We start from the raw sequence: 20059 nt of genomic DNA, 5'->3' as shown, positions 1-20059 counted from the left end.
CATACTTCTTATCCATGTTTTTTCTGTAGTTGTCTTCTCTGATCTTGGCTTCTTGCATATCAGCTTCCAGTTTTGATATCTTCAGCTTCTGCTCTAGTAGCTCTGTTTCAAGTCTTTCATTTTCTTCTTTGCGCTCCTTGTTTTCCTGAGCTAGAGCCAGGTTAGGTGCATCAATCTTCTCCAGGATCTCAGAAGGAATAATCAGATGCAAATCCTTAGGCAGGAATTCACCAGGTTCTCTGCCTCTGATACTGAGTGGGTTCTTCACCCAAGTACCAAGAATTTCTACATCTCCAGTATTCTCTTCCATTCCATTCAACCAATCTTCCAGCTTCTGCTTGGCTTGCTCTTGAGCCTCAATGCAGGAATCATGCAGTGCTGAAATCAGGTTGATGACCCTTTCCTTTATCCTTTTCCATTGCTTCTGATAGTTAACTTGATGAGCCAAGTCATTTCTTCCTACTATCAGTCTGAGAACTTTAGAAGCAATATCTTCCCATACATCTTGTAGCACTTGAGAATTCAGGAAAATGGTGGGAGGTGAAGGTTGTTTAGAGGGTTTTGGAGGGGCTAAATGTATAATGGGTAGGTTTGATGATGATTGGTCATTTGTAGTTAAGGATTGGCTAGTTGATGGTTGGTCAGGAGTGGGGTCAACTACCATATCAGAGGCATGATCATCTTGATCATCCTCAGAGTCTGTGTCCATATCATATACACTAGTATGGTGGGTGATCTTGATGGCTTGTACTGGTGAAGGAGTTATGGAAGCAGGGGTTGGCTCAGGAACAATGTGTTCAGGAACAGCAGTTTCAGATGCAGGTTCAGGAATGGGTTTAGTAACGGGTTGTTCAGGAACAATATGTTCAGGAACGGTCTTTTGAGGAGTGACTTGTTCAGGAACAGATGGTTCAGGAACAATTGGGGTGATGAAGTTGTAGGTTCTGAAAAGGCTTTTTCTGGTTCTGATGGTTGTTGTGGGGGGTCTTCTGAAACAACAATTTCAGAATCAACTGATTCTGGGGTTGTTTCAGAAGCTTTCTCTGAGGTTGAGTTAAAGCTAAATTGGGGTAGTTCACCTAGATAATGACTTTCTAGGTGATCTAAAAGAGAAGTGTCTTCAGAAGGAATAGAGGATGTGGTACAAGATGTGGGAGAAACTTGAGGTACCTTAGATAACATTGCTGAGTTATCTACTACTTCTGAAGTTCCAAGATTCTCTTCCTGATTTATTTGAACTTGCTCTATATTTTCAACACAAGCTTCTTCCACGATTATCATCATTTCTCCTTCCTCATCTCTTTGAAATTCTTTCATAGCTTTCACTTCTTGCCTCTTGGCTAGAAAATCATCAGAACGTTCCTTAGCCATCCTCTTCATGGCTGGAGTTACTTTAACCATAGAAGATTCCATCTGTAAAGGTGTTTTCTTCTTCTTCAGCTTGGGTTCAGCTTCTTCTTTCTCTAGCTCATCCAGAGCTTCATCCAACTTCTCTTTATGGAAAACAGTTTCAGCTTTCCCTATCTTTCTCTTAGCATCCTTCTTCTGTTTAGGTTTATCATCAGTGACTTCTGCAGTAACTCCCTTGACTTTCTTCCCTTTGGTCTTAACAAGAGCAGCTTCCTCCTGTGGACTTGCATCTATTTCCAAGACATACTTAGCTACTGATTTAGCCAAGATTTCAGGATTACTTTCCTCAAAGATTGAAGGAAAGTTCCTGATTTTCTTAGTGTCTGCAGTAGTCATCTTTATCCACTTCTCATCTTCAGCAGTTTCTTTGATAAACCTCATAGAACATAAGCTCCTGCTACTGATAGTCCTTTCAGCAGTAGAAACTTGGAAGCATCTATCAGAAGCACCCCTTGTCTTTTTCAAGAAATCCACCACCCTTCCTTGATAAAAGATCTCAGATAGCAATCTTCCATAGGGCACTTGTTTCCTTCCTTTGACAGTGCCTTCATTTATAGCCCAGCAGAGATGATCCATGACATATCTTGGGAAATTTATCTTATCAAAAATAGCCATGAAGTAAATTGCTAGCTTCTGTTGGTTGTTAGGTTGATCAGACCCTCCTGCTCTTTGAAAGAAGCAATCATTACTGAATTTCACCAACATCCTGTTGTGAATCTCCATTTCAGAAGGCTTAGCATCTTTGTTTCCACCCAGAAGAGTGTTGTAGTAGCCTTTTAGCAGGACATCTTCCTTCTTGACTATTTCTTGGAATCTTCCCTCTGCATCCACTCTACAAGCTTTAGCTATAACATCCTCAGTGATGGTTATAGGAATGCCCATCACTTCAGACCTTATTTCTAAGCTATCAAAAGAAGTAGGATTCAAATCCACGGTCATTTTTACTTTCTTTGACCCAGCTTGTTTACTTACGACCTTTGCAGGCTTTCCATTGTACACCTCAGCCCTTAACCAAAAATCCTTGACCAAGTTCACATAAGTTGGACCATTCAGCATCTTGAAGTACTCCGTTAGCTTCTGAGTCTCTACCAAACCTTCCATGTCCACTTCGTACTTCTTAAGTGAAGCGAAGTCCACCGGTGATTCTATTTGAACTATTAAGGATTTCCATGGAATATCCATAGTCTTCTCTTTGTACACGGACCCAGATTCTGATGCGCCTTGCATGCTAGAAGTAGATTCTGAGACTTTCTGTTGCGAGCTTGATGATGCCATTTGATGATGATTGAAGAAGATTTAGGGTTCTAGGGTTTTTTCGCTTACTTCGCAAGAGGTTTGAGAGCAAATGTGTTTGTTGTGAGTGAGTAGTGTGTGAATTGACAAAGTGTTAAAAGTAAAAACGATTGCAATTCAAAAGAGACAAACAAACATAACATTAATGACAAAATTGGGGGCGCGTGAAAAGTACTTTCAAAGCTATTAAATCATCATTGCCCTTTTTAGTTATACACCAATACATACAGGCCACGCCAGAAACTCTCAGAGTAACTACCAAGTTAGTGGGCCAGAAGTTACCACAAAAAGTAACTCCCAACGTTTCCACCAACTCTACTATTCAGAAGCATAAAATCCAGCTTCTGGACTTCAGATGCTGACGTCATCATCAGAAGCGAGTTTTCCTCAGAACCTCAATAAAGAGCTTCTGATGGACTACTGCTTCTAAACTAACTTCAGAACCTAAAATCCTATTCAAGAGCAAGCAAACATTTAATCAGACACAAAGTGCATGTTCAAATTTTTCTTTATAAAATCAAATCTTTCAACAATTAAAGGCTTAGTAAATATATCAGCCCATTGATTTTCAGTATCAATGAATTGTATATCTAAAATTCCGTTTTGAACATAGTCTCTGATAAAATGGTGTTTGATTTCAATGTGCTTAGCTCTTGAATGCAAAATTGGATTTTTAGACAAACAAATAGCAGCATTATTATCACAATAAATGGGAATACTGTTAGCAATTATCTGATAGTCTTCCAACTGATGTTTCATCCAAAGTAGTTGTGTACAACAACTTGCAGCTGAAATGAATTCTGCTTCTGCTGTAGACATAGCAATAGTTGTTTGTCTTTTGCTAGCCCAGGATATAAGATTATCACCCAGAAATTCACAATTGCCACTGGTTGACTTTCTTTCAATCCTATCACCAGCATAATCAGCATCACAGAATCCAATTAGCTTATAATCTAAGGATTTCCTATAAAGGAGTCCAAGATTAGTTGTTCCTTTCAAATACGTGAAGATTCTCTTGACAGCAGTCATATGAGATTCTCTAGGATCTGATTGGAATCTTGCACATAAGCATACACTGAATAAAATATCTGGCCTAGATGCAGTGAGGTATAACAAAGAACCAATCATACCTCTGTACAGCTTCTGATCAACTTTAGCTCCTTCATCTTCTTTGCTTAAGGTGCACGTAGGATTGATTGGAGTGTTCATCACTTTACAATCTTCAAGCTTGAACTTCTTCAGAAGCTCCTTTGTATACTTTGATTGATGAACATAGACTCCATCTTTGCATTGATTAATTTGAATGCCCAGGAAGAACTTCAGCTCTCCCATCATGCTCATTTCAAATTCATCCTGCATTAACTTAGAAAACTCCTTGCAAAGAGATGCATTAGTAGAACCAAATATTATATCATCAACATATATTTGCACAACAAGAATATCTTTCCCAAGGGTCCTTCTGAAGAGTGTTGTATCAACCTGTCCTCTTTTAAAATCATTTTTGATTAAGAAATTACTTAGTCTATCATACCAAGCTCTGGGAGCTTGTTTCAAGCCATATAGTGATTTCTTCAGTTTAAAAACATGGTCAGGATACTTAATATCCTCAAATCCAGGAGGTTGCTTGACATACACTTCTTCTTCTATGACACCATTAAGAAATGCACTCTTGACATCCATTTGATATAATATTTTGCCATGATTAACTGCATAGGAAAGAAGTAACCTGATTGCTTCCAATCTTGCAACTGGAGCAAATGTTTCAGTGTAATCAATGCCTTCTTGTTGGCTATACCCTTGTGCAACAAGTCTGGCTTTGTTTCTTGTTACTTCTCCTTGCTCATTCAGCTTGTTTCTGAATACCCATTTTGTTCCAATAATGTTCTTGTGCTGAGGTTTGGGTATCAGATCCCACACATCATTTCTTTGAAATTGATTCAACTCTTCTTGCATAGCTAAGATCCATCCATCATCTGAAAGTGCTTCATCAACTGTTGTAGGTTCAATCATTGAGATCAGTCCAATCATTGACTCTTCTTATCTAAAGTATGATCTTGTTCTTCTTGGACTATCTTTGTTTCCAATGATTAGCTCCTCAGGATGTGAAGACTTGTGCTTGAAAGTGTTTCTGGGAGGATCTTCTTGATGTGAGCCATCTTGTGCTTCATCAGAAGCAGTTTCATCTTGCGCATCTGATGTGGGTTCAGCTTCTGGACTATCTTCAGATTCAGCTATCTGATCAGGTTCTGGAGTTACCTCAGGAACCTGTATCTCTGCAAAACTTTCACCTTGCTTTGAAGTTTTATCTTCAAGCTCTTTGTCATCAAATTTAACGTGCATAGATTCTTCAACACAGAGTGTCTCTGAATTATACACTCTGTATGCCTTTGACCTTTCAGAGTAACCTAAGAAGATTTCTCTTTGGGCCTTGGCATCGAATTTCTTTAGGTAGAGCTTGTTGTTCAGAATGTAACATGTACATCCAAATTGATGAAAGTAAGAGATATTGGGTTTCCTTCCTTTAAAGAGTTCATATGCTGTTTTCTCCAAAATAGGTCTGATATAGATCCTGTTCTGGACATAACACGCTGTATTCACTGCTTCTGCCCAAAAATGTTTTGGTAAATTGTTTTCATGGATCATGGTTCTGGCCATTTCTTGTAAAGTTCTATTCTTTCTCTCTACAACCCCGTTTTGTTGTGGAGTTCTAGGAGAAGAGAATTCATGGACAATTCCATGTTTTTCACAAAAAGCTTCAAATGGCTCATTTTCAAATTCTCCACCATGATCACTTCTGACTTTCAAAATCTTAGATTCTTTTTCAGATTGAATTTGAGTGCAGAAACTACTGAATACATCACAAGCAACATCTTTACTCTTTATGAATTTCACCCAAGTCCATCTGCTATAATCATCAACAATGACTAATCCATATCTACTTCCATATAAGGATGTAGTACTAACTGGTCCAAATAGATCAATATGAAGTAGTTCCAAGGGTCTGGAGGTTGAAATAATGTCTTTGGTTTTAAAAGATGATTTCACAATTTTCCCTCTCTGACATGCACCACTGAGTGCATCTGAATGATAGTCAATGTCTGGTAGCCCTTTGACAAGTTTAACTTACTAAGTTTAGAGATTAATCTCCAGTTAGCATGTCCCAACCTTCTGTGCCACATCCATTTCTTATCATTCACTGATAGAAGGCAAATCACCTTATGATCAGCCAATTCAGAAAAATTGATTTTGTAGACATTGTCAACTCTCTTTCCCTTGAACATAATGGATTTGTCTTCCTTGTTGATTACTGTACAGTTGGTTTTCTCAAAAAGCACATCATAACCATTATCACAAAATTGACTAATGCTCAAAAGGTTATGTTCAAGACCATCTACCAACCATACATTATTTATTGAGGTAGAGGAATTACCAATAGTTCCTGTACCTATGATCTTGCCAGATTGCTTGCCTCCAAATTTCACACTTCCTCCTTCCTTCATTGTTAGGCTGAGGAAGCTGGACTTTTCTCCTGTCATGTGTCTTGAGCAACCGTTGTCTAGGTACCATGATTTTTGCTTTAGTGCTGCTCTTAGACATACCTGCATCATTGACATTTTCAGATTTAGGTACCCATTGTCCTATGGGTCCTGAAAGATTAGTACTTGAGGCTTTACTCTTCACTTCCTGTACCTTGTGCTGCGAGTTGGATTGCTTCTGATTAACCATCACCTTTGGCTTTGGTACTTCTGAAGCAGCAACTTTCTTCTTCTGAATCTTAGACTTCAGAACCTCAAATTTTGGTTTCACCAGACTCTGAGGAATAGGTTCTGATCTTTTCAGGATCCTAACCTTTGAAGTCTTGGAATCAGATTTGATCATAGCCTTTGACTTAAAGTTCTTTGGCTTTGATGTAATCTTAGCCTTAGAGCAGAAGCTTCGGGTTCTGATTGAACAACAGTTTCCAACTCAGCACCTTCAGGTACAAAGAAGGTTTTCAGACCTTCCTTGACCATTCACAACAAGATTTAAGATTGGTTTTCTCAAGTTTCACTTCTGGAAAACCAATTCCTCTGCCATTGTTCTTGTAAATGCTATAAATCATAGAAGCCACTCTGCTTTTGTCAATGCCAGATATGATAAAATCTTCAAGAGCAATTTCATGGTTGCTTAAAGGTCTTTCATTACACTTTTCTTGTAGCTTCTGACATAAGAACCTGAGCTGATCTTCATAAGTTTTACACATGAAGTCAAAGCCCCTAAGTCCTTGTTCAGAAGCTTTCAGATCCAATAGAGTTGATTTTTGTTGTTTCATTAAATCAACATATTTTTCTTTTAAATCCTTCAACTCATTGGTTCTTACTTCAAAATGTGTAAGAAGTTCTTTAAGTGACTCAACAAGTTCATTTCTGGGAATTTTGGAATATACCTCGTTTTCATCTTCTGAGTCTGAATCTGATCCAGCTTCTGAAGTTGCTGTTGCTACCAACCCAACAGCTATCTTTGCATCTTCATCAGCTTCCTCTTTATCAGATCCAGATTCACTTCCCAAATCATCCCAGGTTGACATTAAACTCTGCTTGATCTGCTTCTTGAATTTGCTTGGTTTGAATGTTGACTTCTTTGACTTGTCCTTTGACTTCTCCTTCTGAAGATCAGGACATTCAGCAATAAAGTGTCTAGGCTTCTTACAGTTGAAGCATCCCTTCTGATCTTCTTTCCTTGAGCTTCTGGAGTTACTCCTCTTGGTTAGAAACTTTCTGTTCTTCTTGGCCAGATACTGAAGTCTGTTTGAGAGCATGGCCATTTCAGCAGCATCTGGTTCAGAATCTGAGCTTGATTGTTCTTCCTCTTCAGATTCAACCACTTTGAGAGCTTTTGATGACTTGCCTTTGGATGGAAGAGCTATTGATTTACTCTTCTTAGTAGACTCATGTTCATTAAGACTTAACTCATGAACTTTGAGAGAACTAACAAGATCTTTGACACTTAAAGTGTTTAAATCTTTAGCTTCCTCAATGGCAGTCACCTTTGGTCTCCATCTTGCAGGCAAGCTTCTGAGTATCTTGCTCACATGGTCAGAAGCAACATAGCTCTTCTTCAGAATTTGTAGCCCAGAGACTAAGGTTTGAAACCTTGAGTACATCTCCTCAATAGTTTCATCATCCTTCATCTTGAATAACTCGTACTGATGTACAAGCAGGAGAGCTTTAGCTTCTTTGACCTTCTTGCTGCCTTCGTAGTTTGAACAGAGAGCTTTAGCAGTGGATTTGTCACTCATCTTCATGTATTCTGCTTTGGGTATGGCAGTGACAAGAGCTCCTCTGATAATATGATGCTTCTTGTAGAGTTTCTTTAGTTCTGGAGTATGTTTCTTTCTATCCACAGCAGCTCCTTCTTCATCAAGGACTAAATCACCAACACCATCTTCTAGAATATCCCATAGTTCTTCATCTAGGCTCATGATATAACTATAAAAGTTGGTTTTCCACCAAGAAAATTCTTCAGCATCTCCGTTGAACTTTGGAATCTTTCCCACACTGGATTTCTTACTATCACTATAATCATGTGAGACATTTTTATAGCTAGTATCACCAGATCCAGTAGGAGGAGGAGTAGACATGTTTTTCTCAGATCTTTGACTGTTGCACGGTTAAGTGTTACACAACAGACCAAGGCTCTAGATACCAATTGAAGGTGAGAAAAACACAAGAAGGGGGGTTGAATTGTGTTTTTGGAAAATTCTTCGTTTCTCCTAAAAACTGAACACACTGATCAGAAGCTAAGTGAGACAGCTTCTGAAGTGGTAATCAGAGTCTAAATGCAGCAGAATAAAACAGAGAGAGAAGAAGAACGGCACAAAGCAATTATACTGGTTCCTTCCACAATCCGGAAGTAGTCCAGTCCCCGTTGCACTTCCAAGGAGATTTCACTAAGAGTAATATCTGATTACAATTTGCTCAAGCACACAAGCAAGAGACTTCCTTTGCTCAAGCACACAAGCAAGAGACTTCCTTTGCTCAAGAACACAATCAAGAGACTTCCTTGCTCAAGCACAACTGCAAGAGACTTCTAACTAAACAAAATTACACAGAAAATTGTTTAAGGTTGAACACTTGATATACAATCAGAGGTGCTCACAATACAAATCAGATACAGACTCAATGACTTAAGAATTTCTAAGATATGACTTTGAGACACAGAAATTCTAAGTGAATGCAGAACAATTTCAGCAGAGGTTTGGCACTTGTAAAAATGTCGTGAGTCTTTCGTTCAGCATTACCAATTCTCTAAGTCTTCACTCCTTTATATAGAGGTGTGAAAGAGACGTTGTGAAATTGCCAGCACATCAAAGAGTCGTTGTTGAAGCTTGATCTTTAACCATTGATCTTTTGCCTGATTTGGTTGTTGTCATATGAATAACCAATTTGAAATCCATTCCTTATCCAAAGGAACATCTATGCAGGCGAAGCCGTATTCTGGAGATGTTTTCTTGTCTTGTAGCGTGGACACAAAACAGAGTAGTGGAGAAGGTGGTTGTACAGTTCGTACAATAGTACAATGTCAACACTTTCGTCCAAATTTCAAGCACATGCCTTCAAACACCTTTGAAATGACCGTTGCAATGTTCCACTAATTTTCTGCTATGTTTTCGAATCCAATAGACAGCTTTTGCAGTGTTGATTCTTCAATCTTTGAATCTTTGCAAATCCAGTTGATCTTCAGCTTCTGGTGAAATGACTTCTGATGAGGTAGCTTCTGATGATGCAGCTTCTGATAACGCAGCTTTTGATAACGCAGCTTCTGATGATGTGGCTTCTGGACCTCTTGTCTTCAGAAGCAGTAATCTTTAGGAGCACCATTTCTTCAGGAGCGCTTTACTCTCTTCAGTAGCAGCTTGACTTCAGGAGCGCTTTACTCTCTTCAGGAGCAGATTGACTTCAGGAGCGCTTTCCGTCTTCAGGAGCGTATTGCCTTCAGAAGCGTCTAAGCTTCATTTTCTTTTGCTCTTTATTTGCTCATTCAGAACCTCTTGTCCAATTTTCAATTTTTAATACCTTGTTATCATCAAAACTCTTTAAGGTTCATTGTTAAACACATTTTGTTCCAACAGTCTTGGCACGAAGGCCTCATCAAAACATCTCGTAATAATCCCAAAACTAAATCATAGTCATGTAAAATCATAAGTAGTACATAAGGAATAGAAAATAGCCACAAAAGTTCCCATCCCGTTACGTATCAGAGCACCTAAAGACACAGTGAGAGATAGCCACTCACGACAGCAATCAACAGCTACTTATTCTCGATCACCTGCAAGTTACTCATACGAAGAGCAACATTTCCAAGAAGATGGGGTGAGATTCACAAACAATAATGTTAAGCATATAATTCGACAATTACATTTAACAACATAAACATCATCAACATATCATAACAATGGTCATGTAGCATCATTATCATCATTATAATCAACTTCATAATCAACATAAATATAACTTCATAAATCAACTTAACAACTTGACTCGACAATGCAACTTAACTCGACTATGCAACTCTATCATTTTACTCATGCCTGTGGTACCATTCTAGGGCATAAGCCCTCGTCGCTTTTGAGCACAAATACACTCCTAGGGCATGACCCCTCGTCGCTATTGAGCAAAAGCTCCTAGGGCATGAGCCCTCATCTTTATTGAGCAAAAGCTCCTAGGGTATGAGCCCTCGTCTTTAAATGAGTATGCATGGACTCAACATCTTACAACTTAGACAACATGAACGTCTTATATGACTCCAATAATTTGGTTCAACATCTCACATCTTAGACCGACACATGCAGCTTTAATCAATAGTAAACAGCAACATGGCAGCACATCAATAATCTCAAGATATAACAATATCAAAATGTAATCATCGTCTCAAAACATCACTTATACTTCACATAATGCATATACAATTATATATATCATCCGTAACAACATTAAATCATCTTATAACAACTTCACAGATCATCATTAATATTATATTCAAATATCAACAATTCATCAAGTTTCTATTTCAAAATCGAAAAGCAACTTTCGTGTTTACACCTAAGACCAATTATGTACCGATCAATACCAGTTTCTATTTCAAAATTCGGGACAGAGATAAGAAAAAATCAGGAAAAGCAACTTATATTATTCAAACTTCACATTCATTCAAAATTATCACAATCAACGACAACAACTCAACAAAAATCATCAATTATCACTCTTAACCCTAATTCTCCAATTCTCAAAAACTAAACCTACAACATGTTAAATGAAATTTTCAGAATCATAGACTCAAGATTATTGAATGATAGTCCCACCCTTACCTTAAGAAATCGAAATCGCAGCCTCTCTTCGTCGTCTTCTTTTCTATAGACTTTTCTCCCTTTTCTCCAAAACTGATCGTACGTTAAAAAGTTTCTAACCTAGCTTCTCTCCTATTTATATCTCCTCTATCTATTCTATCTTATTCCTCTTTCTCCCCCAAAACTCTCTAAAATCTCAAAACAACCCTTCATCTCAATATTTATTTTATTTTCAAAACACATCGTGCAAATTCGAAAGATGTGGTGGTAAACCCACTCGATACGCCACCGTTCCAACTCTTTTTGATATCTGATACAAACCATTAAACCTCAGAGTCAACTTCTTTGACTTCAATGCATGACCCACACCGGTTATGGGAGTAACTCTTAGGAATACATGATCTCCCTCTTGAAACTCAAGGTCTTTCCTACGCTTATCATGATAACTCTTTTGTCGACTCTGCGACGCTTTCATCTTTTCTTGATTCATCTTAACGTTCTCAGTAGTCTGTTGAACAATCTCTGGTCCTAAAACCACATTCTCACCTGACTCAAACCAACACAACGAAGTTCTACATCTCCGACCATACAAAGTCTCAAAAGGTGCCATTCCGATACTAGAATGATAACTATTGTTATACGTGAACTCTATCAATGGAAGATTACTATCTCAAGTTCCTCCTTGCTCAAGTACAGAAACTCTCAACAAGTCTTCCAACGACTAAATCGTTCTTTCCGACTGACCATATGTCTGCGGATGGTACGCCTAACTCAACCTCAACATAGAACCTAAAGCCTCTTGCAGACTCTTCCAAAATCTAGAAGTAACTCTCGGATATCTATCTGATACAATGCTCGAAGGAACACCATGCAGCTTCACTACATCTCGAATATAAATCTCTGCCAACTGAGCTACAGGAAAACTGATATTAATCGGAATAAAATGAGCCGACTTCGTCAATTTATCAACAATCACCCAAATAACGTCATTCCCTTTAGGAGTATTCGGCAAACTCGTCACAAAGTCCATGGATATACTATCCCATTTCCACTCTGGCACATCTAAAGGTGTTATCAACCCATCAGGTTTATGATGCTCCACTTTCAACTTCTAACAAACCAAACAAGAATACACAAACTGTGCCACGTCACGTTTCAATCCAGACCACCAAAACAACTTCTTCAAATCATGATACATTTTCTTAGCTGCCGGGTGAATACTCAAGCTACTTCTATGACTCTCTTCAAGAATCATCTTCTTCATCTCGTCATCGTTTGGAATACAAATTCTACCTCGAAATCTCAACACACCTTGATCATCGACCTTAAAGTCTCTTCAGTCTGATTACTAGCAACCAACAAGTCCACAAACTTAACATCCACTTTATGCGCTTCTTTAATACTTTTCAAGAAATCACTATCAATCTTCAGCATTCCCAGCTTTACACTCTGAGGTGACAATTCGCAAACTAAACTCAAATCTCTAAACTGTTCCAGCAACTCAAACTCTTTAGCCATCATAGCAGACATATGTAAAGTCTTCCTACATAAGGCATCTGCAACAACATTAGCTTTAACCGGATGATAATTCAAACCAAAGTCATAATCTTTCAATAATTCGAGCCACCTTCGCTGTCTCATATTCAATTCCTTCTGATCAAACAAATACTTCAAGCTCTTGTGATCACTGAACACTTCAAATCTCGAACCATACAAGTAATGTCTCCAAATCTTAAGCACAAATACAACTACAACTAATTCAAGATCATGAGTAGGATAATTTCGTTCATGAATTCTCAACTGTCTTGATGCATAAGTAACCACTTTACCATTTTGCATAAGCACACCACCTAAGCCCAATTTGGACGCATCACAATATACAACAAAAGGTTCATCGGACTTCGGCAAAATCAAGACTGGAGCCTTCGTCAAACACTTCTTCAATTCACTAAAACTGTTCTCACAATGAACATCCCACACAAAGGCTTTACCTTTACAAGTCAACTGCGTTAACAGAAGTGCCAACTTAGAAAATCCTTCTATAAATCTTCTGTAATAACCAGCCAATCCCAAAAAGCTTCTAATCTCTGTAACCGACTTAGGAGTCTCCCATTGTGATACAGCATCAACTTTAGACCGATCAACTGCAATACCCTTACCAGAAATAACATGGCCAAGAAAACTCACCTCTTCTAACCAGAATTCACACTTTGACAATTTAGCATAAAGTTTCTTCTCTTTCAGCACTTGCAAAACCATCCTCAAATGTTCAGCATGTTCTTCCTCAGACTTGGAATAAATCAAAATATCATCAATGAATACCACCACAAAACAATCCAAAAATGCATGAAAAATGCGATTCATATACTCCATAAACACACCAGGTGCATTTGTAACACCGAAAGGCATCACTTTATACTCATAATATCCATAACGTGTTCTAAAAGTTGTCTTCTGCATATCTTCATCTTTCACTTTAATCTGGTGATAACCCGATCTCAAGTCAATCTTGCTAAACACACGTGCACCCACTAACTGATCCATCAAATCGTCAATTCTTGGAAGTGGATACCTATTCTTTATAGTTACTTTATTCAACTGTCGATAATCAATGTACAACCTCATACTACCATCTTTCTTCTCCATTAGCACTACCGACGCTCCCCAAGGTGAAAAACATGTTCTAACAAACTTCTTATCAAGTAAATCTTCTAATTGTTTCTTCAACTCAGCCAACTCAGAAGCTGACATACGGTAAGGTGTCATAGACACAGGCTTCGTTCCCGGAACAACATCAATCGAAAATTCAACTTCTCTTTCTGGAGCTACATCAGGAATTTCATCAGGAAATACTTCTGGAAAACCGCATACCACTTGTAGCTTATCAATCACTGCTTGATTCTCCATAGATAAAGATGCCATTAAAGAAAACATCAAAATTCCATCATGTTCTAATTGCTTCAGCTGTTTAGTAGACAAAAACTCCGTTCCACTTTCTTCTTCAGCATAAGAGAAATACACCGACTTGGTAAAACAATTAATATGGACATGCTTGTACTTTAACCAGTTCATGCCAAGAATCACATCCATACCACTCAAAGGTAAACAAACCAAGTCAATTTCAAAATCATGATCAAACATAGACAAAGGACATCTTAAACACACGAGAGAAGTAGTCACCGAACCCTTAGCTGTAGTTTCGACAACCATCTCTCCATTCATATTTGACATAGTAAGACCCAACTTAGAAGCACAATCAATAGCAATAACACAATGCATAGCACTAGTATCAATAATAGCAACTAAAGGTGTACCATCAAAATAACAAGTACCTCTGATCAAACGATCCTCGTTCTCTGTTTGAGTACCAGTCAAAGCAAAAACTCTCCCAGTAGTCTGAGCCTTCTTAGGCTTCTTGCATTGTGAACCAATATGACCTTCTTCCTTGCAGTTAAAACACACAACATCATCATATTTGCATTCTGTACTAGTATGCCCTTTCTTACCGCAACGGAAACACCGTTTCACATCTCCAGTACAAGCATTACTCTTGTGGCCTTTTTCACCACAATTATAGCAGACAATCTCAACAGGAGCATCTTTATTTTTAGGGCTCCTCTCGTCATTAACTCTTTGTTTGCCCTTATCAGCAGGGGCACTATAAGGCTTAGGACGACTCTGCTGACCTTTACCTTTCCTCTCATTCACAACCTTGTAATGAGTCTTAGTATCTTCTTCATAAATTCTACAACTGCTCACCAGCTCAGAAAAGTTACGGATCTTCTGGTAACCAATTGCTCTCTTGATATTAGCACGTAAGCCATTCTCGAACTTGATACACTTGGAGAACTCAGCAGTCTCAGCAATATAATGTGGATAAAATTTAGCCAGCTTCACAAACTTAGCAGCATACTCTATCACCGACATGTTCCCTTGTTTCAGTTCAAAGAACTCAATCTCTTTCTTCCCGCGAACATCTTCCAGAAAGTATCGGTTCAGGAACTCTCTCCCAAACACAGCCCAAGTAACAACAGCACCTCCATTATCTAAAACCGTTTGAACACTCACCCATCAGTCATCAGCTTCTTCTGCCAACATGTGCGTGCCAAAACGCACCATCTGAATACCAGTACATTGCATAACTCTGAAAATCCTCTCGACCTCCTTAAGCCACGTCTGAGCTCCATCAGGGTCATAACTGCCCTTAAAAGTAGGTGGATGGTTTCTCAAAAAAATCTCCAACTAGGCATGACAATGGGGCAGAGCGGGGACGGTTTTTACCTACCCCATCCCCAAACCCGATTCCCTGATAAAGCCCTGTTCCCCGCCCCGTACCCCGATAGGGATGAATAATTGAACCCAAACCCCATCCTAAATGGGTTCGGGTATTCCCGCCCCGCCCCCATACCCGCAGTGGATTCAGGTTTTTAATAAACATAATCCCTTGGCCCAAACTAGAACATATATCATGAACCCAAAATTCATCCGAACATACAATAAAATTATTTCAAATAAAGTAATGTAGCAACCATACAACTCGTAATCCAAATTATCAAAACCAATATCAAATTTATCAAAACCAAATAATATAGTACTAGTAGATAAGAGTATTCCAAACTACCATCAAAGCAACCACATAACCAAACCAATATTCCAAAACTGCCATCAAAACAACCACATAACCAAAAATATTCTACATCATTGTTCATTGAAATTGCTAACACAGGTAGATAAAAATCATTGTTCATTGAAATTGCTAACAAAAGTAGCTAGATAAGTTGCCACCACCAATGTAGTCTTCTTTCTTTCACTTTTCTCAAAATACTATTGACCATCTTCAAAGAGGGAAGTAATGCCACTAGCTAATATTTCACCTATGAAAAATAAACAAACTCCAGTATGATTAATTGAGACTTTCTATTAAAATAGGGGTAATTATGTAATTTAATATAATCGGGGCATGTTCGGGGATGGGTTCAGGGTGGGTACATGTTTCCCCATTACCCGCCCCACCCCCATTCTTTAAAATCGGGGAAAACCCAAACCCAAACCCAAACCCAGTCAAAGCGGATTTTCCTCGTCAAAATCAGGGCGGGTTTGGGTGAGTACCCGCGGGTGCGGGTTCTGTTGCCATGCCTATCTCCAACATCCTCACTCCGTCATTACCACCAGCATTATGTTGTTGTCCCACAACTTGAGCCATCGCTCGCAATGCAGCAGCAAGAGCATCATCACTTCTCCCATCCATCTTAGTTCTCTACACAACATACAACAATCAGGACAACATAATAATGGTATTCCAACTGTTAAACAACACTTTTCGACTCAACTACTTGGCCGGCCGGATCGACCTGCTATGATACCAATCATAACACCCAGTTTTCCCAACATAAAAATTTCACATATAAATCAGAGTCATTCAACATAAACGGAATGTAACACTTCTTTTCATAAAATCATAAACAGAATAAATAACAATTTATCCTTCATAAATTGGTCAACATAAATATTCAAAACTTCGCAGCGGATTTTAATTCAACAACATAATTAGTCTTGGCACGAAGGCCTCATCAAAACATCTCGTAATAATCAAAAAACTAAATCATAGTCATGTAAAATCATAAGCAGTACGTACGGAATAGAAAATAGCCACAAAAGTTCCAATCCCGTTACGTATCAGTGCACCTAAAGACACAGTGAGAGATAGCCACTCACGATAGCAATCAACAACTACTTATTCTCGATCACCTGCAACTTACTCATACGAAGAGCAACATTCCAAGCAGAAGGGGTGAGATTCACAAACAATAATGTTAAGCATATAATTCAACATTTACATTTAACAACATAAACATCATCAACATATCATAACAATGGTCATGTAGCATGATCATCATCATCATAATCAACATCAATATCAACTTCATAAATCAACTTAACAACTTGACTCGACAATGCAACTTAACTCGACTATTCAACTCTATCATTTTATTCATGCATGTGGTACCATTCTAGGTCATAAGCCCTCGTCGCTTTTGAGCATAAATATACTCCTAGGGCATGAGCCCTCGTCGCTATTGAGCAAAAGCTCCTAGGGCATGAGCCCTCGTCTTTATTGAGCAATAGCTCCTAGGGCATGAGCCCTCGTCTTTAAATGAGTATGCATGGACTCAACATCTTACAACTTAGACAACATGAACGTTTTATAGGACTCCAATAATTTGGATCAACATCTCACATCTTAGACCGACACATGCAGCTTTAATCAATAGTAAACAGCAACATGGTAGCACATCAATAATCTCAAGATATACCAATATCAAAATGTAATCATCGTCTCAAAACATCACTTATACTTCACATAATGCATATATGATTATATATATCATCAGTAACAACATTAAATCATCTTATAACAACTTCACAGATCATCATTAATATTATATTCAAACATCAACAATTCATCAAGAAACCTAACATCCATACCTACAATTTTCGTGTTTACACCTAAGACCAATTCTGTACTGATCAATATCAGTTTCTATTTCAAAATCGAAAAAGTTGTGCAGAAAGTCCATAAAAATTCACTGTGACCTACGTGCAGTAATTTGACCCTAACTCAAGTTTTATAAATCATTTTGACGTTAGACCAACGACATTAGAAAACTAACATCCATACCTACAACTTTTGTGTTTACACCTAAGACCAATTCTGTACCGATCAATACCAGTTTCTATTTCAAAATTTGGGACAGAGATAAGAAAAAAATCAGGAAAAGCAACTTATATTATTCAATCTTCACATTCATTCAAAATCATCACAATCAACAACAATAACTCAACATAAATCATCAATTATCACTCTTAACCTTAATTCTCCAATTCTCAAAAACTAAACCTACAACATGTTAAATGAAATTTTCAGAATCATAGACTCAAGATTATTGAATGATAGTCCCACCCTTACCTTAAGAAATCGAAATCGCAGCCTCTCTTGGTCCTCTTCTCTTCTCTAGACTTTTCTCCCTTTTCTCCAAAACTGATCGTACGTTAAAAAGTTTCTAACCTAGTTTCTCTCCTATTTATATCTCCTCTATCTATTCTATCTTATTCCTCTTTCTCCCCCAAAACTCTCTAAAATCTCAAAACAACCCCTCATCGCAATATTTACTTTATTTTCAAATCTTATTTTATTAAACAATAAAATAAGCCACAACACCTCATAAAATCTCTAAAATCACATAAATCACGTAAATCTTATAAATATATTCTATACTCCATAAAATAATCAAATAATCAAAACGGACGTTACATTTCCACTTTTGGTCTTCTTGTTCATAACCACATCAGTATCCAGGTCCAGTTTTACTCAGATGCACAGCTGATCAACCATCACTGGGGCACAATTGTGCATCTGAGTAAAACTGGACCTTGCTCAGAGCATTCAGAATCCCTCCTTGATGAAAGATTTTTGAAATAAGTCTCTCATATGGAACCCAGTATCTGTTCTTCGTCTGGCTTTCCTTTATCTGTTTGATCATGTACTTAAATATATATTTAGGCACATTTACTCTCTTCTTTGTGATGAAGTAGTGAAGGAAGACTTTGTGCCCCAGTGATGGTTGATCACTACCACCACCTTTAGGTAGTAAATTCTTATTTTCGATCTTCAGGAGCATCTTCTTGCCCACATCCAAATTGGCATATTTACCTTTCTTCTTGATGCCAAACAGAGTCATGTTGATAGTCTCCTTCCATGGTCTGTTCTTGCATTGGGTATCTCTATACCTGCATACTTTCCTGATGTATCCCTTTAGAGAACAAATGCTATGTTCTTTTATGAGATGAACACCGGAATCCCCATGACACTTGACCTAATTTGAACGCACTTGAATGGTTCAAGTCCTATTTCTTCTCTTGTCTTCCCAGCCAAAGAAGGATTAAGCAGAATCTTTTCCTTTTCTTCTATTTCATAAGCTTCTTTGTCGTATACTGAAGGCCTTACCGAGAAGTGCCTGACCAGAGCTTCATATGTTGGTCCTTTCAACATAGTGAAATAGTTCATCAGATCCTGCGCTTCATAGTAACTACTAATGTCGCACCCATGATGTGCTAGAGACGTGAAGTCAACTGGATTCTCAGTTTGAATCCTCAACTGCCATTCCTCTAAGGACATTGTTCTTCCCTTAATCTCGTATGCTGGAGCATCTGGCATATTTGAATCTGGAATATCTTCTTGCATGTTGGAAGATGATTCAGGGATATCTTGTTGCGAACTTGATGATGCCATTGATGATTGAAGAAATTTTAGGGTTCTAAGATTTTGAGTACTGAGATTGCGCTTAATTCGCAACGAAGGTTGAAAGAGGAAAGTGTTTGTTGTGAAGTGAGTAATGTGTGAATTGTCTAAGTGTTTTGAGTAAAACGTTTGCAATTCAGAAAGGAGATAAACAAACACAACATTAATGACATAGGGGGCACGTTAAAGTATTTTCAAAGCTATAATCATCATTGCCCTTTTAAGTTATACACCAATACAAATAAGCCACGTCATAGGTTCTCAGAGTAACTGCCAAGTTAGTAGGCCAGGTGTTACCAAAAAGTAACTTCCAGCGTTTCCACTAACTCTGCTATTCAGGAGCACAAATCTAGTTTCTAGACTTCAGATGCTGACGTCATCATCAGAAGCACATTTTCCTCAGAACCTCAATTAAGAGCTTCTGATGGACCATAGCTTCTGAACAGACTTCAGAACCTAAATTCCAATTTAGGAGCAAACAAACTTTAATCAGACACAAAGTGCATGTTCAAATTTTTCTTTATAAAATCAAATCTTTCCACAGTTAAAGGCTTAGTAAATATATCAGCCCATTGATTCTCATTATAAATGAATTGTATATCTAAAATTCCTTTTTGAACATAGTCTCTGATAAAATGGTGTTTGATTTCAATATGCTTGGCTCTTGAATGTAGAATTGGATTTTTAGACAAACAAATAGCAGTAGTATTATCACAATAAATGGGAATACT

At 38.0% G+C, this 20059-nt stretch overlaps 1 protein-coding gene across 1 annotated transcript; it reads right to left on the bottom strand.

Moving 5' to 3' along the window:
- Positions 1–9895: 9895 nt before the first annotated feature.
- On the bottom strand, positions 9896–14956 carry LOC146914520 (uncharacterized). The gene is made up of 2 exons (XM_085722170.1): positions 14362–14956; positions 9896–10011 (listed from the first exon to the last, which is right to left on the bottom strand). The coding sequence occupies exons 1-2, from the start codon at positions 14954–14956 to the stop codon at positions 9998–10000; spliced, it is 609 nt and encodes a 202-aa protein (XP_085578296.1). The 3' UTR covers positions 9896–9997.
- Positions 14957–20059: the final 5103 nt, after the last annotated feature.

The sequence above is a fragment of the Medicago sativa genome, chromosome 6 (assembly GCF_051527215.1).
Source record: "Medicago sativa cultivar Bolivia chromosome 6, Bolivia_mono, whole genome shotgun sequence".
Taxonomy (NCBI): domain Eukaryota; kingdom Viridiplantae; phylum Streptophyta; class Magnoliopsida; order Fabales; family Fabaceae; genus Medicago; species Medicago sativa.
The sequence above is the reverse complement of the archived record's forward strand: the minus strand, read 5'-3'. Positions and strand labels throughout refer to the sequence as shown.

Excerpts from the sequence above, each read along its gene's own strand:
- LOC146914520 (XM_085722170.1), bottom strand. The coding sequence starts at position 14,956 with ATGTCGGTGATAGAGTATGCTGCTAAGTTTGTGAAGCTGGCTAAATTT.